Source organism: Paramormyrops kingsleyae, chromosome 8, assembly GCF_048594095.1.
Source record: "Paramormyrops kingsleyae isolate MSU_618 chromosome 8, PKINGS_0.4, whole genome shotgun sequence".
Lineage (NCBI taxonomy): Eukaryota > Metazoa > Chordata > Actinopteri > Osteoglossiformes > Mormyridae > Paramormyrops > Paramormyrops kingsleyae.
Genome location: NC_132804.1, coordinates 7,928,935 through 7,951,772, shown reverse-complemented (window position 1 = coordinate 7,951,772; position 22,838 = coordinate 7,928,935). Strand labels below are relative to the sequence as shown.

The window sequence follows — 22,838 nt, the reverse complement described above, 5'->3', positions numbered from 1 at the left end:
AGACACAAGAATCAGACACATTCGCCTTATGGCAGTCATGTCCAGTGACACAAACATGTGCATGGCATTTATTTCGAATTTTTTTTATCTGGACACAAAGAGTTCAGGTCCGGTCCTTTTTCCTCCCCCAAGGCGATCTTGCTGATAAATGTGCAGGATTGGGGTGTTATTTTGGATTTATGCCCCTGGGGGGGGTACACATAGTGATGTCGGGATGCAGGAGCGGTTATCTGTTATCTTATTGACTGAGGATTATGTCATGTGGTGAACTGAGACTCATTAGCAGACATCAGAGGGGGGTAGCAGTGATTCTGTGCTTGGGGACTTGCCCTTATGTTCAGGGCCCTGCAGGGAACCGGATACAGTATGTTTGAACTGAGCACTTAACCTGGGCACCTCTTAATAAATATTCATATGCAGTCTTTGGAAGATATTTTTGTTGGATTCTTGCCACAGCTGACAAAGCACAGTGGGGCTGGACCTCCGATGACCCACAATGTCAAGTGACCCCCCCGCCCCCCCCGAGTGTTCCGGAGTGTTCTCACCTTCGCACTGCCTGCCGTCGCCCGTGTAGCCTGGCCGACACGTGCACCTGAAGGACACTAAGGTGTTCTGACAAATGGCGTCAATGTGGCAGTCGTCCAGGTCCTTAGCGCACTCGTCCACATCTGGGATGGAGGGGAGGATAGTGGGAGGGGGAAAGAAGGAGGGAGAGGTAGAGGGTTGGTGGAAAGAGGTAGCGATGGATGAAGGAGGGATTGGGAGAGGAGAGAGACTGTCATTCAGAGTGAAACTCGTGGACCGTAACGCAGAGAGCCAATCAGACCACCCCAGGATATACTCACGCTATCAGGGGAAAATGGTTCATGTCAAATAGCCCAGCCTGACAGCCTAACCACAGCTGGAAACCACAGACTGACAATAATTTGTATTTATGCATTTTTAAGAGATAGCGTAGTCTGCTCTTTTAATTTAACACTGCTTCAGCTATCCAGCGCTGAGCCCTGCATCACGAATTCACTTCACGGGACAATAGGGGGGGGAGATTAAGCGGAAACTCAAAAAAATCAAGCTTAATAATTCAAAAGAATGTGCAAACATCAAAGGTATACATTACCATATATATAGTCTCTAATTTATGCATGTATGTCTATACACACAGAAACACACACATAAACGTAGAAGAAACAGTTTAAAGAATGCACACTCTTAAACATTCAGACTGCATGAAAGGTGTGTGTGTGCATGTGTGTGTGAGCAGGTTTACATATCCTTATGGGGACCGGTTTCCTGGTTTTCTATTTTATAAAAATCGGTGACTGCTATGAAAAAACTAAAAATGCAAAAACTCTTGTATTTTGTTTCGTTACTTATGTTATGGTTAGGGCAGGGTAGGGGTTAAGGTTGTCATAGTTAGCGTTAGCATTTTTCCCATTGAAATGAATGAGCGGTCCCCATAAGGATATGTATACCCTACATGTGCGTGTGTGTGTGTGTGTGTGTGCGTCACCCTGCCACATCCCCTGTTCTTCTGGGAACAGGCTCTGGATCAGTGCCACCCAGACTGGTTGAAGGGTGGCTATGGCTGGATGGATGGATCAACGGACAGATGGACAAACAAAATATTTGAAACAAATGAACTGTTAATTATGGGCTTTCATATCAGAGCAGGAAGCTTTTCAATCAGAACATCTGCTATAAAAAAATAAAAAGCACAGGGTCTCCGCTATAACTACAATAAATGCTTCGATTTTAACTTCCCCAACGGAAGCCTGTAGAAGTATGGGAACCCAGTAGAGCACATTCTGCGCTTGGCGTCACCGTGAGCCGACACAAGCGGGAGATTAAAGAAGGCGGCAAATGCAAAGTCATCTGCAGCCAGCAGAAATAAACAGAGCCAAAGAATAAAATGAAGAAGAAGAAAGAAAGAGTTCACTTGAAAAATTTAGACTCCTTTAGCAATTCTCTTTGAGGGCACAACTGTGCTGGAACTGCACTTGTTTTCAAATTTCTTTCTCGTTGCCAGTCCTATTAGGTTTATTCTCCTTGTTTTTTTTTGCCATGGTATTACGAAGCATGCCAAGTCAATGTTCCGGATACACAGGAAAAGTGGGAGCATTAGTTGTGGTTTCTAAACGATTCATCCATCCATCTTCCAACCTGCTGCAGGTTGGTGAGGAGGTGAAGAGGGCAGCAGGCTGGGCTACACCTGGAACAGGATGTCAGTAAACGACCCATAGCTCTAAACGTAAACAGCACCATAGCGTAGCTCGCGAGGATCTTTTATGCAATATTTACTGAGAATGCACACGAGCTTGTATAGACTTTCTGGCAAAGAAAAGCCTTGTTTAGGGAGGTTCTGCTCTCAGTCTTCCTGTTGTTCAGCTGGGGAGGTACGCATATCATAGGAGTATGTTAGGGGAGGCAGGTAAGACAAGAGGAGGGAGATGGGGGTGGAGGATTTGGGTTGGAGGTGGGGTTGCGGGACACTAGCTTCTTGCTGCAAATCAGACAAGAATATCAGAACTGGGGGGGGGGGGGCTGAGCTAACAGGCGTGTCCTTTTGGTAGGGCATTGGCAGTGATCTGGGGGGGGCTGCTCCCCCACCCTCCCTCAGCTCCCCCTGGCTGGCGCTGACACTGTAACTGCAGTCCATTGCGACCGCGCCTGCACACAAAGCATGGCACGTGGGACACGTGGTGCGGCAACGTGTGCAGTTTGATGACCGGTGCCGTCGTACAGGCCAAAGCTCTGCGGTTTGGGTGGGTGGGGGCTGCAGGAATAAAAATGGAATGCAGGATGATTTTGTTAAATATGCAGATGTTTTTAAAAGAAAAAAACATTAAATATAAATATGAAGCATCTCTACTGAATAACAAGATTGCTTCTGCTGAGACTTAAAATATGGGAAGCAGACCAAGGAAACAGTGGTTCAGAACCAGCACTTTTGCTGTGTCTGGACTCAGCACGTGATGGAACAGTCCTGACTTCAAAAACCAATTATGTTGGGCAGCTGTGCTGAAAATAAACAGCTTCACCAAAGGAAAAATAGACAAAACAAACAGCTTTTAGCCAGCTCATACAGAGAACACCATCGGGCCCTTTCAAACAGCCCGGGAGCTTAAAATACACCTCATTTCAGCTTCTACAAGTCAGGCCAAATGACCAAAAACACACACTCTCACCCAGTCACAGCTTTCCCACGGAGCGATTTCCACAGACAATTTGCAACAGAAAACGATTTTCAGCAACGACTGTTCTGTGCAGCTTAAAAATCACCTTGTAAAACACGTCTCAGACCTCCGTCAGTCACGGTATAGCAAGAGCGGCAACCGAAGCAGATAACCTGGGCTGGCTGCCGCTTGACGGTAGCTAGCGGCCCTCATGGAGACCAACCCCGTCCTGATTACTGTCACAACGGCCGGCCGTCTTTATTATTCTTGTAGTTGCTTAGCAATTTGCCTTGCAGCCACATGCACCTCACCCTTTCAAACGGCACTCGGACGCCTACGCTCCTGCTCTGCTCAAGATTCAACTGCAGCACTGCCCGCTGACGGCCGTGCAGCCAGGCGCTCGTCCCGCGTGGAACGGTGCCAACCTGCCTCGTGTATGTGGGACGCGTGGTTTGCCATGCGGAGATTGATTGAGTTTGCCTGACTCTTGTAGCACTCCAGTTTCCTCCCACAGGGCAAAACATGTGGTTAGGCAAAGTGGTCTCCCACAATTTCCTTTACTGTGTGACTGTGTATGAGAGCGGGCGCCTTGCGATGGACCTTTGTGCTCTGTGGTACTGTGTAGGTAAGCCGGCCAGCCAGATGGATGGATGGACAGATCAGTGGCACCGCTAGAGATTTTGGGCCCCATGAAAGCATATCATATAGGGCCTCAAGCCCAGATCAATCTAATTTTGTACACTAATTTTCACTGAGATGACAAAGTGTCAATTGGTAGCTGGAATGTGTTGGGTACCAGGGGTGAGTCTGAACACCAAGAACGCAAAGACCAAGCTTGTGGTCTTCGCAAGACCGGTCTTGCTAACTTGCCTTCCAAGAATGAACTTGGGACGCAATGAATCATGGGATTGGTCTTGTTCGGCAATGGATGCAGCCGGTGTATCCTTGATATGTTGGGTGGAGCAAAACCAACACAAGACCAACACTATTTTGGATTTTTACTGTCCTCGTGTCCCTCTGTTCTTAGTATTGGACCCGGTCTTCGGCATTGGGCGTTAAACAGCTACATGAGACCACAAGTACGGTCAAGTTCGCATGTTGAGATTCACCCCTGGGCTCTATAAAGGTGGTACAGCTAAGAAAAATGTCCCTGGGTTTCCTGCCTGCGGGGGTATAACTAGAAATTCTGGGGTGCGTAACAAAATGTCACCTTGGACACCCCCCTCCCATCCAATTTTGCATCTAATTTTATGTATTCATTTGCTCCTGAATCCGTCAGGGTGTCTATGCCCCTCCGACGGCCCCCGCCAGGGTGTCTATGCCCCTCCGACGGCCCCCGTCAGCCTGAACTCACTGGCTACTGACGAATTTCTCCACTGCATTCAAAACTTCAGAGCTAATTGGGAGATTCACACCTCCAGCCTCCACCTATAGACGAGACACGATTTGGCATCATGTGCTTTCTTAAGCTACCCTTCTGGGAGGTATTTACCTTGAGCTTTCGTTACCTGGGGATTTTCTTGCACATGATGGGCTACATGCCACCACATGACAATGTCAAAGAACTAATAGGCTTATTTAACATGTAATAGGACATTTCCTTCTTACTTCAGAACAATTTATGAACAGGCAAGTGCTCACAAAAAAAATGCTTCCTTCATAAAATGAACTGAGAAAACAAATTTTCTTTTGATAACAGAGATTCATTGCGTTAAAAATACGTTTCTTCACATAATAATACAATATTGAGATGGAGCTCGAATACCGGATATGCTTATGCTAGAGGTGGCAGAGGTAAGAGGCCAACCTCTAAAGCTACCATGTAATGTAATGACAACAGACACAGACTGTATGTGCGTGAGAGAGAGAGAGAAGGAGAGAGAGAGAGAGAGAGAGAGAGAGAGAGAGAGAGAGAGAGAGAGCTGGTACAAGAGCAGGGCCATCCAATTCAAGCTGTTACAGCCGTTATTGACAAAGCCTGCTGGACTTAATGAATTTCCCGTATGGAGTTGATCTTTCTTCAGGACAGCAGCCCTTTGCTAGCTGGGGGTGCGACCCAGAAAGGGGCATAAAATCCCACGGATGTGAAAGGCGTCGACACTGCACCCCGAATTCATTCAAAAGCCGAATTCAGAGATTCAGTGACTGTGACACCTGCATCATCTGTGGGAATGAGTTTCTCCCAAATCATCTCCACGTTTTACTTTTCACTTCAGCTTCATGAAACACTTTTTATTACTCTCCCCGATTCCTACCTTAAACCAGGATCATACCTTTCATTAAATGAAATTTCCTGCCTGGTCTGAGAACCCCCGTAGTAAGTAAACATAATGTTTTGTAAACAATGTGTGTGTGTGTGTGTGTGTGTGTGTGTGTGTGTGTGTGTGTGTGTGTATTCTGTGTTTTCAAAAATGTCATTTGACAGATAAAAAGAGCCTCAATCCAGTGTGGGGGTTGACGTGATCTACGCTGGTCCTAGCAGAGCCCTAATTGTCTACTGGTGCTAAAACAAAAGGTGGATATTAATGAAAGTGGATTGCAACTTGCAATTCTGCTGCCAGGACTGAAGCCAGCCCATTGTTCTCTGCAAGCTTTGATAAAGTGATCATTTGATGAACACAGCTTCATCTCCAAATGGACACGCTATAAAACTGAAGTACCTCATTCATCCCCATAGGGAAATTGGGTAATTTTCACTCAGCGATTTTGCTCTCCATGAGATAGACATCTACATATAGGTGAGAGCATAGTGTGCTTGAATCCGCTGAGGTCAAGGGCCCCTGCATAAGGGCCAATGGCGAGATGATTACAAATCCCAAAGCCGGCAAGCGACTCGCTGCCCCACAACGATGCAGAGACATCACAGGTCTCAACTTTGGCGATTGACCCAGTGCTGTGGAGGTGGGGTTAGGGAAATGTTGAATCAGAGGGCCAAACACACATGCAAATGCACATCTGCATACCTTTCTCTGTGGGCATTTATCTCTGTAATTCAATATATAAAGATACATGGAGTCCATCCAAGCAAAACCAAAAAAACACATGACTTAAAGAAAAATTGTGACACAAAAAAAAACCAAAAAAAACGCATTTTAACCAGAGGGACGTCCCCAGAATCTGTTTTTTGGTTGTACACACACACACACACACACACACACAAGACAAGCATTTCTCTTCATTTGGCTTGGAAGAATCTCATTCTGGATACTGAAAGTTCTTCAATCCCAAAAATGAGATTAAGAGTCTAAAAAGAAACAACCAATTTCCTCCTGAAGGTAATGGTTAGCGGAGTGAGCCAATGGGACGGGGAGAGCCGTACGCTTGGGTAAATGCCAACTGGTCAGCACTGTGAGCCTGCCTGGATCACAGAGAGGTGTTCTGTAACAGTGCTTCCCAATCCGGCCCTTGGGGAGCACAGACAGTCCACGTTTTTGCGGGAGCTGGGAGGGAGCAAAAATGTGGACTATCGGGTGGGAAGTTTAGAGGGAGCAAAAACATGGACCGACTGTGGGTCCCCGAGGGCTGGATTGAGAAATACTCTTCTAGAACATAAGACAGGCACCTAATACCAACACTATGAGTGTATGTGACGCTATGACCCTTCGCATGAGACTGCATTAACCACAGATGGCGTAAGGTGGCTATCTGAATTGTTCACAGATGTGTCACCATCCATCTGCATCAGTCAGCATTGACCAGAAAGATTTCTCCTCCTTAGATATGCTGTGAACTAGATGTGTACAGTCCTTAACGCAAACTATACCTCAAGGACTCAAATTCTAAAATATGCATCCATTTATAAAACAGCACTGTGCAACAAAAAAAATCCAATTTCCCTAAACTCTTCCTGTCCAATTATCTCCAAAGTGGACTAACAAATACCAACGCTACAAAAGCGATGCTTGCTTTCTTTCAAACTCTGAAGCAAATAGATACAGCAGTAGAAAACCTAGCAGGAGGGAGATTAAGCATGTTTTGAAATGAATCCATTAGTGCTTTCAGTCAAAAAGCAGGAGTGGTTACAAACAATTCTGCTCTTTCAGCTAAACCAGTTGCTCCATTTTGTTCCCCTGGCGGGACACTAGATGCCCCTTGTCCCACCGGGGCAACAGACGTCTGCTGATCATAGGCTAACGAGGAATGTGGGGTCGTGGGGGCATGGGGGAGGGAAGGGAGCGACAGCGTTACATGATAAATGTGAGTCAGTGACATTCATGGTGGGACATGGGACTGGAGGGACGCTCAAAGCCGAAGGCAACGCCATGCCACTGTAAAAACAACCAGATCGCATTTCCTCAATAAAACAGCATACAGTTGGGTCATCCCATCATTATAGCAAACAGAGGACTTCTACTTTAATAATGGGTTTCCCATTGCGTTCCAGCAATCATGCAGCGAACGAAACAGCCTTTTCTCTCATAAAAATATCAATGTCACCGCCCATTAATTATCTGATATCCAAAACTTTTAATGCAAAGCTCACAGTCATATGGAGCTTACTAATGCAGCAGTCCAGCTTTCTCCAAGAAAACACCTTCTAGGACATTAGGACAAACAAGTGGGCAGGATGACGACGTGCGATTCTAAGGTGCCTGTAGTTCTCTGTCATTTTAGCAGGAAAGCAGAACATAGGCAGAAACAGATGAGGGGAAATAATTAACCAGCTTGAAGGCAACTGTGGACAAAGGAAAAAGTGAAGAGCATTACTGAATCATGCTAAGGCAATGCACTCAGAATCGAATGCTGAAGCGAGTGAGGAAAATTGTGAGTAAAGAATGAGAACAATTTCATTGCAGATATCTCTTTTTCTAACATGACACTAAAGATTTGGTGCATGCTTTTTCGTCCTCAGGCTTTTTCGCCTGCCCTCCCAGGAACATCCGAAGACATTTTCCCCTCCCATGATTACAGAAATATCCAGCAGCTTTTATCCTTCTAGAAAAAAAAAAACTCTGCGGTAAAGGTCTCTGAACAAACACTTTTCATTGTCTGTTTCAATAATATCACCACAGCACAAAAAATATGTCCACGACATATGAAAAAATAACTTCTAAACAGTAATCCCAAACAGATATTCGAAGGTAAGAAGAAAAAAATGTTTTCATGCCAAGTGCCATTGAAATATGTCAACCTGAATTTAACTATTTTTTAACACAAACTCCAAACACCTATGATTATATAATCCGATAGCACAGACATACAGAAGTACATTGTGCTTTTGCTGGAGAAACAACTGGAAGAGAACATCACGCCACAGAGAGGAAAAGTCTTCTTTCTGGGCTGGAGAAACAGAGGAACAGGAGTGATGTACCTTCCAAATCACCACCAAGAGCCAGATAAGACTGCAATGCTACAGAAGGCCAGTAAGACCTGAGAGAAATGTGTGAATAATAATAGAGCGAAAAACAAGGGTAAGTGCTGCACATCCCTCAGTGAAGATAAGACACGCAGTACAGCTCTATAGCTGTCTCGGGCACTGAAATGGCAGTACTCTGAAATTGTTAACCCTGAGAATCACTGGATGACAGCTCCCGCACAGTGCCATGACAAAATTAAACATGCCTTTTGAGGACGACCCCCCCCCCACTCCTACATCCCACCCCAGACCCCCCGTGATCCACATTATCTGTGATACATGAGAGGTAGCCCTTATTGGTTGTGATTCCACATTTTATCTTTGCAAAACTACAACAAACTATAATGCTTTTGACACTTTGTGTTTACAAGTGTGTTACAATTGTACACTGCATAAGTGGTCGGCAGACAGATGGATGGATGGATCTCGCGTCTCATAAGCCCTAGCTGTTTGCCGACTGCTCTCCAGTTCGAGACGCTCCTGGAGTCTTCGCTGTCGTTTTTCTGCAGCAGTGCCACAGATGAGAACTTAAGCGACGACCTCATGATGACACAGAAATGGGCGACTGGCTTGACTCGCATCACTGTGAGCCAGTTTCCCCCAGTCCTGCGTAACATAAACATGCATATATATCCGAATGCCGGTTGTCCATCCAATGCGTCCAGTATAATTACCCAGGGTCACAGACAGCATGAGCAATGGCCACCATGATGTGTCATTCATCAAAATACAGAAAAAAAGAGTCAGAAATCCGTTCTAAGGAGAGAGGGGTGTGATTTGACACTATCCTGAAAAGCAGCACACGAAGCAGGTCAATGCTTTACCTGCACACCAGAAGCTCTGTGTGCAGACAATCCCCTTACAACAAATACCAAAGCAGGTTCCATTAATGCTTTTTGACACTCACCAGTGACTGCAACCTTCTTGTTTAATGGGGGAAACAAATAGGAAATGGACCCCCTCACTGTGGCATGCCCAGATGGCAGGTATAGAGACCTTCGGGGGTGCTGAGGTAACGCTGATGCAACATAAAGTCTCTAGAAATAGCTTCACCTCTCGCTACTACAGCGAGCTGCCTAAATCTGTGTTCCTGTCTGAGACCAAGCTCCGGGCGCAGGCTCCGTGCGAAGCATCATCACCGCAGTGCTGTAAGAGCGCTCGGGGCCCAAAGGGCAGCACGCCGCCGTCCTCTCTGTGTATCCGCTGGAAAAACAGCGGCTGTATCTCCAACCCGAATCCCTCGCCTTTTACTGCGCGGCGATGTTTCAATATGTGCCTGATGTGTAAATACTTTTTGAGAGATTTCCAACGTCGTTTTCCCGACGACTGATATTAAATTGAACTCACTGCATGCAAATAAACGCACGCTTGCAAATGCCACCGAGGTGAGACACCAAAATTAGCAGATGTGTGTCGTTCGGTAGAAATAAAAAATGTGTTTCAGGCCAATACAAGCTGTACTGCACGTGCATGGAAATAAGCGTGAAACCCTAAATGTTTGACGACTGGTGAATGTCCGGTCCGCGATGGGGCATTTTACAAGTATAGCCTATCGTCCAAGTTCAGAATTAATCCGTGTATAAAGAATATTATTCCTTAGAAAAACGGAAAAAGAAAGATGTATTTTCCTCAATTAGTGCCAACCCCAGAATAGAAGTGAAATTAATCACACAAACCTTTTTCACCAATTAAAACAAATAATAATAATATCGTGATCATAAGTTAATTAACTAATTTAGATGTCAACTGAAACTTTCTGAAAACTTATTGAATTTACATTTGGACCAATTGCCATTTTGACAATTATGAGCGCAGATGCTAAGGGTAGCCTATGTGGAAGTGATACAATTAATTTTTAGTTTCTTCTTGTTACATATATGAAGAGCCAAAAAGGACTTCGTTACGTACGCTACATCTTCGCTGGTTTGAAACCTCCCAATTTACATCTGATCATTATTATTTAAGCATTACACAATACATAGTACAGTAAACCTCATACGGTTTTGCATGCATGCAACCTCAAAAAAACGAAATTTTGTACGAAAACGAGAAAACTTACCTTGATAGGACATGTTTCTTAACGCCGGTACGGGCTGTTTGACTGAGGCAACCAGAAACAAACTTATTAATCCGATACAAGCGCGCATTACCCCTGCAGTATACATATTATTCGGTCGCACTGGAGAGTCGATGCTCTCAGTGTAAGAGGCACAAGCTGACGGTGCTCGCTGGAAAGTTCGCCGAAGCTCAATGCAGCCTATAAATTGCGAATGCCCGTCACCCTCTCAGTCCTGTCGCTTTGTTTTACCAAGTTTCCTGTTTAATTTGAAGGGGTTGGCAAATCGCTGGCGCCCGGTACCGTGCAGCCTCTAAGCCCCGGAGTGCTGTGATCATATTCGCCACCGCAACCAAGTTCAATATAAGAGAGAAGGTGGAAGTGTGAAGGCGAGGGTAAAAGAGGAGGAGGAGGGACGGAGATCCGCGCATCGCCTCAGCCACTGATCACGATCTCCCTCCCTTCCACCCCCTCCTTCGGTGTATCGAGCTGCACGCAATAATTTCTTCTGCAGCAGGAATTCACCGCTCTGCGGCTTGTTTGGACCGTACTGTGCGTTACCTCGGAAACGGCTTCCGGGCGGCAAAGGGGGTCGGACGCCGGGGCCATGTGCAATCAATGGGTCAACACGAAATATACGCAGCCTCAAGGCCAGTCGTTACACTAAAAGAAGAAAAGAAAACCCTTCGCTGACGGAAAAAGAGGCATTCCCCCTTTTAATGCTATGCAAACATCAAAGAACAATTTCGACCAAAATGCCCCCTTTCTTAGTGCAATTCCTAGAGTAAATGACTATTCGTTATTTTAAAATACACAGTTAGATGGAGTAGTTAGGAACATAAGTTAGTTATCGTGTGTTGTAGAACTGATGAAGTGGTATTTTGAGCATTGTAGTGAAGAACCGTTTTTAACTGGTCATTTGCATGGATATTCTCTTAGTATTTAACCCGTATGTCTTTCTGCGGCTGTATTTCTGAAAGCTGCATCTGCCTTTACATTAGTCAGTCAGCTGAGTGGTGTGCCTTATTATTTCGGATTGGAATCCGGCACTTAGACGCCTGACCTTGAAAAATATTTCAAACCCTACTTTAGCAGTGAGCGGACCTGAGCCTTATCCTTCTGAATATCTCAATTATAGACTATGTTACTATATTAAGCATGTACGTAATTTATTTCATATATGCCTAACTTCTGTAGATATTTCTGCTCCTGAATGACAACTGCAGTCTTCACACTTTTCCCTTTTACATACTCAGCTATAATTCTGTGCTGTAAAACACCCTTGCCTTCACATAAACATCCCGACTAAATGGCATTTTAAAAAATAAAACAGAAAAATGGGCCTAAATAGGCCTACATCCGAATGATGTGCATTTCAAAATCCATAGAAGTTTTGCAGTCCGTGGTATTGACCAGGAAATGCAGCTGGAACATGGATGGATGGATGGAATATTTTTTTGCAGTCGGCCTATTATTCTGCAGCTACGCTGCTGCTGATTGAGCGGTCTTTGGCACACTTGAAGATGCATGTAACTTGGTGACTTGTATTGTTCATATAATAGCCCTGTTCAGATAATCGCCCGTGAAGTACACATAATTCTTTTTTTAAATAAGCGACTAAATTGTTTTATCGTAGGCCATTTTTCTGGGCTCAGCGTTTAGTCACTGAATTATTTAATAAAAGTTAAAAGTCAGAGAAACGGGGAGTGCAATTTAGTGTCGCACGTAGTTTTCCCTTATAAAACCCAAGTTGCGACATCATAAAGAGTTTTGTTATTATATATTGGCACTTTTCTAATTGTTGCAGCGGTTTTCTTAGTTTCTAATGGACTCCAATACTCTGTGTTGCTCACGGATACAATATGGCATCAGATTTAATTAATTAAGTACTAACTCTCAGTCGTGTGAAAGACGGTTTTTTCCGTTTCCGAAGTATGACACATCGTGGTCTGTATCAAACACAGTTTATGTTACCCCAATAACCCAGTAATTGGCTATTCCTGCCAGGACACATTGGTTACTCACAGTATTTAAAAATCTAGCGGTGACACAGTCAGTCAGTCAGTGCTGATCTTCAATGCGAGATAGAGATGATGATACTTTTTAGTCTCAGTTTTCTCGGTGGCTTTTAGTCATCCTGCGGAAATATTTCCCCATTGGCAAACCACGATATTTCAGTTCCTATAGGCCAGGGGTCTCCAACTCCGGTCCTGGAGAGATACTATCCAGTAGGTTTTCTGTCCCACTTGGCTTCTGATGAGCCACACCTGTTCCTGCTATTTACCTGAGAACAGGTGTGGCTCATCAGAAGCCGGGTATGATAGAAAACCTACTGGACGGTAGCTCTCCAGGACCGGAGTTGGAGACCCCTGCTATAGGCTATTAAGGAAATTACAAGCAATGAACAGCACAGAGTTTGTTGTTAGAACACTTAAGGTGGCAACACTCAGTTATTCTGGGTAACAGCAGTGACATTTTGGCATTAAGGGTTATCTCAAGACTGAAGAAATACATACTGTACAAACACTGCAAAGAATATACTGTACAAGGAGAGGCAGATAAATTCATAGACGTTCCAAGGCCATAGTTTATGGCTGTCGTCTATCTTGGGAAAAGTGGATTGGTTAGTTAAATCAGTAACACCTGAGTGTCCATGCTGATACCAACCAAGGGACGACAGATACATTAATCCCCACCTGTGTAATGCAATTCTGGAATTATTAAAACATGCGCAGACATAATTCAGCAATATGGGATTAAAGCTGAATTTGTGTTATGACACCCAAGACTTTTATGAATGAATTTGTCACATTTTAAAATTAGATATGTAGTTCAGACAAGGTCATGTCATTAATGAAACATTGGCACTGCAGGGTAGACCACACAACAGGATTGGGGAGGAACTGAATAGGGGCTCGAATCTGACCAGTTAAACTGAAATTGTTGTGAGCTTAGGGGTATAATGGGCATCCATGCAATTCAGGAGTGGTGTCTTCCATGCAGTAAAATAGGTAGTTGTAAATTTAACTGACGCACGTGTTAATGCATCTTAATTTCCAAGGTCACATATTATCTCAGTGCTCAGTGATCATTGCTAGTGTTGCTGAGCATTGGTCGCATAAGCAGGAAAAATATGCGAGAAAATGCTGGAGCAGGTATATGCATACATGTATGAGTTTATGCAGGTTTGGAAGTCATGCACTCTCTCCCTCTCTCTCTCTATCTCTCTCTCTCACACACACACACACACACACAATGACAATTTAGAGACAGCAATCCACATATTTTTGGACTGCACGGAGGAAACCAGAGAAGCAGGAAGAAGGCCACAGGCACACAGAGAGAACACACAAACTTCTACTTAAGGGAGCCGGGGCAGAAATCGAAAATTATTCTTTAAAGTGAAAATATTGGCTTTGAGAAACAACGGTTATACAGCAAAACTATGCAGTTTTGAATAATTTGTTGGGACTGTCATAATCATTACTTAGAAGGCTACTAGAACAGTATGTTAAATTCTAGCAACATTTTACTATTTTTACTATGGTGATTGTGGCCTTTGACATAGTGTTCTTCATAAATAATTCAAGAATACATTAAAATGAAGGTTTTTTTGTGGACAGAGAATCCCTTTCCCACAGAAGACATCAGTCAAGTCAGAACAGAAACACCCAATCTATGTATCTACCCTGCAGGCTTCCAAACTTACCTTTACCTTTTGTAATTTGGTTACATTGGGATCTATTCAGATTGTGGGTTTGATTTTTATCATCGTGAGAGTGAATCTAAAAACCAAAGCATCTTGATTCAAAAGCAATCTGGGATGGAAATCCGCTTCTGAGCCTTCATAAGTCGTTTTATGTTTTTCTGCTGCTTCATTTCGATAGTTCTGTAAGATTACGCAGCGAATCAAAACAAGAGGAGCAGATTAAAGCACAAGCTCTCTTTGTTGTGAGTGGATTCCATGCTTCTTGATTCAAGACCCAACAGGGCTATTTACTCAAAAGCCCATCAGATGTGAAGAGCTCAACGTTATTAGTGACGGTACTAAAAATGACAGAGGAAGGATTTGTAAAAATGCAACAAGCCAAAATATCGTGGATTCAGGTTCCTGAGGCAAGTTGAGAAAATGCACTCTGAGAGAAGCAGAGCTAAGACAGTCAAGTCAGCTAAGGAAGTAAACACTTCATGTGAGAGAAGGTGTCGGCTTTGCTTTGCTCCAGGTTACAGCAGCTGTCATGTGTGATACAGACAGGCAGGTTCAGTCAAAGAGTGAATGGCCACTTCATTTTATAAATAATAGCAACCTCACATACCTTTCCAATGCAAACTTAGAATATAACATGTGAAAGGTCGAGCTGGTGATTCACGACGGTGTGCCAAATGGCAGTAACCTGTCACTGCATGAGGACAGTGTGTGACTGCATGTTAGGACTCCATGTCTTTGATCAGAAGGTCACTGGTTCAAATCCCCTGAGTCACCAAAATGGTGCCACCATTGAGCAAGGTCCTTAACAATAATGGCTCCGGGGACACTGTCTGTCCTCTGATCCTCACTTGCATGTCACTTTGGACAAAAGTGCTTGTTAAATAAATGTCAATGCAAAGTAAATGTATTCTGCATTAATAAATGGTGTTAATATTGACCACATAACACTGATTTTTCAAAATTATGCCTTTTCTAATAGTGTATTTCATAGATTTTCAATGTAGTAATTGACTACTGGTTATAGTTTCAATGTTGCTGTGATTGATATGATTTGATTTTTTAAAATATTTTACAATAATACACATCTTCGCCCATGATCCGAAGGAAAACAATCCTTCTTATTTCTTTATATCTACAACGTGCAATAAGCAACGCGACCGTTTCATCATTAAATGTGGACTCAGTGAAAATCTATTTGGCTTCTAAGTTGTAGAAGCAAATGTTAATGATCGAAAGCATGGAAACTGCATAAACTTGGACTTGAGTCGTCCTCTTCTGGTCCGGGAGAGGAATTACAATCCTCTTATCTTGAGAAATCGGTCTAATAGGATCTGAGAACCTTTCTCGTCCGCAATACAAGACATACTTTCGCGGCTGTAGTAATTTAGTTTCTGCCACCAGAATAAAATTAAAAATTGCCCAGATTCTCGTTATAACATAATGATGTGTATGTTATGTTGATTCGTTTAAATAATTTTATCACGTTTTAATTGATGGAGACTGCGGTCAAACCCTCCGCACATACTTGCACCTGCGTGAATACCACGAGTTTTATGGTAGTAAATTTATTCGCTCAAATGATTGTAGTAAGGCGTAGTATTAATCTCCCATTCCTACTTGAGAACATCTACATCCTACAAATAGCCACACAAAGACTCATCCAAATCTGCGGTGGAATTTAGGGCTTATAAATTGGGGAACAGCTTTTTCCCCACAGCTGTCAATTACTCAAAAGAACCTAGAGCGTTCTTTTTCCTCCTGCCTACCTACTCATACAACTTGGTACCTTGATTGAACAGTTTTATTAGCACGTTGTCTGCTAATTCACTTGCACCATTTTGCACATTTTATATGTCCTGTAGCACTTGTATCACTCTATCCCTGTATCTTGTTATATTTCCTATAGCACAATCATTCTCACTCCTCACAAGTCTGCGCCTTAATTAAAGACACGGGCTACATCGTATATGTTGTTCAGAACCATACTTTACACTTTTATTAATGTCTATTATTATACATTATAATTTATTGTATTTATGTTTTTAATTTGCACCTGCTTAAATGTTAATTGCATTTCACCGGCTCTGTACCTCTACTCAACACAGACAATAAAATTTATCTTAATATAACAAATATATCGCTGAGATTTTCTCGTTATAACGAGATACTTGTAATATATAACGGAAAGCTGGGTCAATTTTATTTTATCAAGGTGGCATCAAAATGCTGTCGTAATATTGCAATAATGTAAGTTCGATCGGGTGGGGGCGGATTTTTAAATCAACCAAAATGTCTGGATATTTTGAAAATGTACTCCAGCCAGACTGGTTACTGACAAATACATTTATACTACATATCGCCCAGCACAATACTTCACACGCAATGAAAGTGTGTTCCGAACGACCAGTGGCCTGTCCTACGAAGCGGTGGTTACTGGCTTATCGGGGTAACTTGTCGGATTTAAGGTAGTCTGGGCAAAATGTTAGTGAGCGAATAAGAAGTCCAATTAAACTGTGGTACATTAAATTCGACAAGTTACCCCGATAAGCCAGTAAACCCGCTTCGTAGTACAGGCCACAGGACCCTTAGAGAATTACTCGGCTTTATCTTTTTCTGTGCATTTGGTGCGCTGCCACTTTAACTACTCAGCTGTTTGCTTTCCTGTGCCTGACCATTGGGTACCGGCTTACACGTCACAATCACGTGTACGTCCTGTTGCCATGGAGTACACATGCCCGCAAAATTTAAAAACAAATAAGGTACCAGTCTTTTCTTTTATAAATGGAAGCTTCTGGTTGCCGTGTGCTTTCTGTTCGGGTGTCAATAATATCAGCAACAGCAACAACAGATACAGTATTTTTTACAAAAGGTTTGCATTGTAAACAGTTTAAAACACTGCCCTTTCAAACCCGAGGGCTTTTACATTACGTCGCGTCCCAACATGGCAAAAAGGGGGAGGAGTTACATTCTTTGTTTTGGTTCAATCGATGAATACACCATTTCCCGTTTTTAAAAGGAGAGCTATAGCCTAAAAGTAATTTTTAAAAGCTGGGTTAGGAATTATATTATGTAAGTTAAATTCATGTAAGTTATTTATAACGTAACTAATGAAATTTTGATTCATAAACAACACTATGTAGTAGTCCTAAATGGCAACCGTTGATATATTGAAACTATTTAGACCCCTTTGCGCTGTTGGTTCAATCCACTTTATAGTTGGTCAGCTCATAACTTGCTGCAGCAGTGGTAGTGCATAAAAATATTCAACGTCAGTTTGTGGATGACATCTTATTCCTTTAAAAAAAGAGCACAGTTCTCAGATATTGACAGGTAAGGTATATGATGACACGTTATTAGTTCAAATACTTTTATTGAAATAAATATGCTTTTCTCTCAAGTATGTTATGTAAATTAGTATTTGCATACACGCATAAATATGTAACGCTTTATTTTACGGGGCACAAATAATAATGTAGTATTCAGCTATTACTTATTAACCACAAACTAAGTCTTACATTAGAATTACATACTGATCTCGTGTTCGTTCATCAGTAGTGAATCGTGGCGCATCTTTTATCGAGCAATTATATGTTAATTCTGTTAATTCAATATATGTTAATTCTGTAAACCAAGAAGACACTACTGTAAGGAACTACGGAAGGAACAAGTAATGAATAACACAAGTGATATATTGATCTCATGTTTGTTCATTGAAAGTGTTCATCTTTTATCTCAAGTAGCTACTATATTTGATCATAATTTGTACTTTAGTAACTGAGTTACTGCTACATATTTGTACCCCCTCAAGTAAAGTGTTGTCCATGTATTTGTGAATTACTATTGTAGTGGTCTATATTGTTTTGTTATCTTTTTTCGTTTACACTAGAAAATGCATAACGGGGACAATATTGAAGAGCAAACCAGTGATAAACCATCCGATCTCCCCAGTCTCCAGATCCCCTACTCTCCGACAGGTACGTAAATGATGATCACGACTGAAGCTAAGTAACAGAATCGATGGAATTTTATGAATTGTCCAATTAAAATATGTTGCGTCAAACTCGTACGTGGCCTGTGCATTATTATTATTATTGCTGTTGTTGTGTCTGTAGTTGAATGTGTTAGTGAATGCGTTCATCTACTCGCCTCCAGGAAGTCCACCTAGACAGCGACCCCTGTCGGACATGCTGGAAGTGGAGCACTGCGTAGCTAACCTCACCCTGGCACATGAGATAGTCGTCAACGCAGACTTCCGGTTCAGGCAAAACAACCCCCCCAAAGACAGGTGAAATATCAGTTCAAACTGCATATAAAATATAGATTAAAGACACATACAGTGTGTGTATAATCCAAATATTATACAGATTTAACTTTAACTTTGTATTTTTTAACCATTTAATTGAAGGAAAAACAGTAGAAATAATTGTTTTTTTATAGCCTGGAGGGTAGGGTGAAAGAGATGGTTCACCAGGCATTCTGGGACAGCCTGCAGGCTCAGCTGTGTCACAGTCCTCCAGACTACACCCATGCGATTTCCCTGTTGGAGGAGGTGAAGAATGTGAGTATTTAGCACCATCACTAGGGGGCAGTGGTGTCACTCCAACACATATATGGACCTGTTGATGTACACAGTTTGGCTCTGTGGTGTTGGTTCTGACTCTTTCAATCCCACATCAGATACTGCAGTCCCTGCTGCTTCCAGGCCACGTGCGTCTCCGGGCCCAGATGGAAGAAGCCCTGGACATAGGGCTGATCCGACAGCAGGCCAAACATGGTGCCCTGGATCTGCACCGCCTGGGCAACTACATCGTTACCACCATGGCCTCCCTGTGTGCCCCCATCCGTGACCCCGAGGTCCGCCAGCTCCGGGTGCTCTCTGACCCTGTGGATCTGCTCAGGTAGGCAGCTTGGAGATCATGTCCTTTCCAAAAGTGCAGCAGGCCCTGCTTGAACCTTTCCCTGTGTGTTGTTAATGATTTTTTTCCTTGTTTCATGTATGTAGAATACGTAATTGGTTGAAGTTAACTATATGTCCTTAGTTGTTAGTAAGGGGGGAAAAAATGAATCATTTTATGAGTGAAATCGCATCAGTGCGAGAGGATTTTCCCATGCAGCATGAGCTCACCAGCTGTCTTCTCCAGAGAGATCTTCCGTGTTTTGGGCTTGATGAAGATGGACATGGTTAACTTCACCATGCAAAGCCTGAGGCCACACCTTCTCCAGCAGGCTATCCAGTACGAGCGTGCAAAATTCCAGGCGATCCTTGACAGACAGCCAGGTGAGGCAGGGATGTTGCACGCGTGGGTTCTGGACAACAGGACAGAGCTCCACAAACACACTCAGCCAGCCTTCAGCTTTGAAAAGCTGAATATAATATATACACACACACAAGTGGCATGCAAAAGTCTGATTTTTTTTTCAGTGTTTTACAGTTTCAGAATAACAACAAGTTAAGGGTCCGAAGCAAAAGTTTATGCATCCTTCATGATCAGTAGTTCAGTACATAGTAATACCCCTTTGGCAAGTATTACAGTTTTTGTAACCGACTATGAGTCCTTCAGTTCATGTTTGGGGGATTTTGACCTCTTTCTTCTGCACGTCAGCTTTTCTGTGGTCTGACTCCGTTTCACGTTGACAGTTCGTCCTTTTGAACACTGAACTGGTCATGCGAGTCATTTCTTCCTCAACAAAATGCTATGTTTGTGAGAATGGCCCATATTTTAATATGTTTTATTGTTTAACTTAAACTTGTGATGTACAGATACATATGACTAGTTAAGTGTGGGAAACATGCTAGTCCACTTCAGTCTGCTGAAACAAGCCAAGCCTCAACTTACCCTAAAATTGTACAGAACAAAAATGATACAGTAATCTCGCACACAGGGATTTTACTTACACAAAAATGTTGAAAAGAATGTTTCATTGCTAACCGTATGCCTTTCGGTGATCTTCTGCATGTCATTGTATTTTATATATATATATATATTAAACTCTCGTTCCTTTGGAATAAATTAGAATTCATTGTGTGTGGTTCTTGCAGATTCCCTGGATAATACCACTTCCTGGCTGCAGGGGGCAGCACAGGAGCTTGCCTCTGATAGCTTAGTGGTCCCACCCAAGGGAAGTTCTGCCCATAGCACATTTGTGGTGAGCCCGAGTGCCACACTGACCTGTGCATACATGCGTCTCCTGAGCTGGGATTCTGAGAACCATTGCTATCCTGAGGTATGCCTGCAGGGGGAGCACTGCTAGGTGGAATGGTTGTTACATTTGTCAAGGGCAGCAGCATTTCAGTAAAAATAAATTTAATGTCATTTAAAATGTGAATCTGAAGTCTTGAGATGTTTATTTTGGTGAGAAATGCAAGATAAAAATAGTGTCATATTTAAGTCAATTTTCAATATTGTGTACAGCTTGGGGACTCTCAGATTGACTCTGCTGCTTAAATAACAGCAGACGGCTGACAGCTTTCCAACTGTCCTGCGTCTTTCGCCCTGCTCTTTCAGACGGTTCAGATGGACCGGGCCCGTCTGGAGTCGCTGGGGCAGGTTACGCAGCACCTGGTGCTCCAGGCTGCAGTTCTGCTGGTGACCAGCACTCATTGTGAGGAGAGTGTCTTCTCAAGGCCAGGGTTTGTAGTTAAACTCAAGCAGGCTGTTGCTGCCCTTCTGGAGGGCTGTCACAACAGGTAAGAGGGGAGGGGTGATTGCTGGATGAACGGTAGCCATTGGTCAGTGGTAAGGCTGAGGGAGCTATGGACTGGGAAGCATGCAAACCACTTGACTTTGGCCCAGCCTTTCCTCTGGCTGGAGTCTACTGGTTTAAATGTTAGACATCTCAGATTAGTTTCTAATAAATACATTAAATGAGTATCAATTAAACAAATTATTATTTGTTTTATTTTCTCAGTTTGACACACAGGGATTTTACTTACACAAAAATGTTCTGAGGGCAGAAGGAAAAATGATTAATTCAGAGAGGGGGTCGGATTGTAGAGGAGGTGGGCCCAAGCAACTAGAGGAGGCGGGACCAGCCAATCAGATATCTTGGTCCTGCCTCTTCTAGTTGCTTGGGCCCACCTCCTCAACAATTTGACTTGTCACCTCTCTGAACTAATCATTTTTCCTTCTGCCCTCAGGACATTTTTGTGCAAGTAAAACTCCCATGAGCCTATTTTACAAACTCTGTCTCAAAACTACATTTGTTCTGTCAGGAGACTTGATTAGTTCAGGATAACTAACAGTCTTCTGTTGTGAACTCAGGCGATTCGATATGCAGGGGGCGCTGCTGAGTGTGGGGGAGCAGGTGAAACAGCTGGTGAACGATGTCCTGATGGCCCAAGGAGGGACAGCACTGACACTCGAGAGGGAGGGGGTGCTGAAGGCACAGCTCGCTGGGCTGGCCAAGGACCAGGACCCTGTCCGTATTCTCATAGGTCAGCATCCCTTGAGACCACACCCACATGATCACGTGACAGTATTTTAGAAAAATGGGTTGTTTCATAATTTTCAGATGTTAAATGTATTTTATAGATTAAAGTACACATAAGAGAAAAATTGTGAACTACTTTGATGAAGGTAGAATGAAATTAATAAAAAATAAAATCTCAGTAAGTACAATCTGCAACAATGTATACTGTAAAGTGTAAACAGTAATTTTGCAGATAAAGTAATGAGGGGCTTATTTTTGGGGCTGTCTGACCTGATCTATAGGTGCCCGTGTCCGGGGCTTTCTGAAAGCCACGCTGGCAGCGCCCACCACCCAGGGAGCCCCACCAGTGCCACCTGCCCTAGTTCTGGTGGCACATGAGCTGGCAGAGCTGGGCGTGGCATTTCAGCGCATCGTTCGTTTCAACCAGCAGGTGTTCGGCCCATTCTACTCCTCCATTCTCAAGAAGTTGCTCTTTCCACAGGGGGCACCAGAGATGGGGCTAGATTCCCGTTAGATGATGCTCTGGCATTACACAGTCTGCACACTAGAGGGCAGCACACATTTCCTATACATGACCAGTCGACGATTTGATTACTGTATATTTTTAATCTGAAAAATACAATAATGAATGAATCCTAAAAAAATCTATGTATATACATTATATATTGTGAGGGCATTATATTTTAACTTGTATGTTTATCCTTGTTTTGTTTAATCAATTTTCAAAATAGGCATGAATTACTATGTTACTTTGAACCGATTTTTAATGAGTGTTTGTTTCATATAAGGTTATTTTTTTAACCTTTATGTTTGACTTTGTCGTGTTATTTTTATTTTTTTTTCAAAATAGGCATGAAGTTATTTTGAACCATTTTTTATTGAGTGGTTTTTTCATATAAGGTTTCATGGGAAGTGGTATTTCTGTACATAAAACACTTATGAATGGTGTTGCACTTTACTAAAGCACTTACCAAAAACATCGGCAATACTGAATTATATCAATAAATCTATTTGAACAATCTTCCAGGTGTTGATGCTCATTTAGGTGATCCACAGATAAATTTGAGAAGGATTTTTAATAAAAACGAGTCCACTAATATATCAGTATAATGC

At 42.9% G+C, this 22,838-nt stretch overlaps 2 protein-coding genes across 3 annotated transcripts in view; one reads left to right on the top strand and one right to left on the bottom strand.

Annotated features, from left to right (window-relative positions):
- The window catches only part of LOC111858627 (signal peptide, CUB and EGF-like domain-containing protein 3), a 60,497-nt gene extending 49,373 nt beyond the window's left edge, over positions 1-11,124 (bottom strand). For both annotated transcript variants that reach the window (XR_002841626.2, XM_023840559.2), the window contains exons 1-2: positions 10,589-11,124; positions 546-668 (exon numbers count right to left, since the gene is read on the bottom strand). Coding sequence is in view for 1 of the 2 variants with exons in the window: in XM_023840559.2 (XP_023696327.2) it covers positions 546-668; positions 10,589-10,694 (229 nt within the window). In the remaining variant the exon portion in view is untranslated. The remainder of the gene's footprint in view (positions 1-545; positions 669-10,588) is intronic.
- A 6,319-nt stretch (positions 11,125-17,443) lies between these two features.
- LOC111858617 (T-complex protein 11-like protein 1) lies at positions 17,444-22,746 on the top strand. The gene is made up of 10 exons (XM_023840549.2): positions 17,444-17,624; positions 18,181-18,268; positions 18,447-18,579; positions 18,732-18,852; positions 18,972-19,192; positions 19,436-19,572; positions 20,335-20,519; positions 20,801-20,982; positions 21,557-21,729; positions 22,007-22,746. Exons 2-10 carry the CDS (start codon positions 18,184-18,186, stop codon positions 22,237-22,239), a joined length of 1,470 nt encoding a protein of 489 aa, XP_023696317.1. The 5' UTR covers positions 17,444-17,624; positions 18,181-18,183; the 3' UTR covers positions 22,240-22,746.
- The last annotated feature ends 92 nt before the right edge of the window (positions 22,747-22,838 follow it).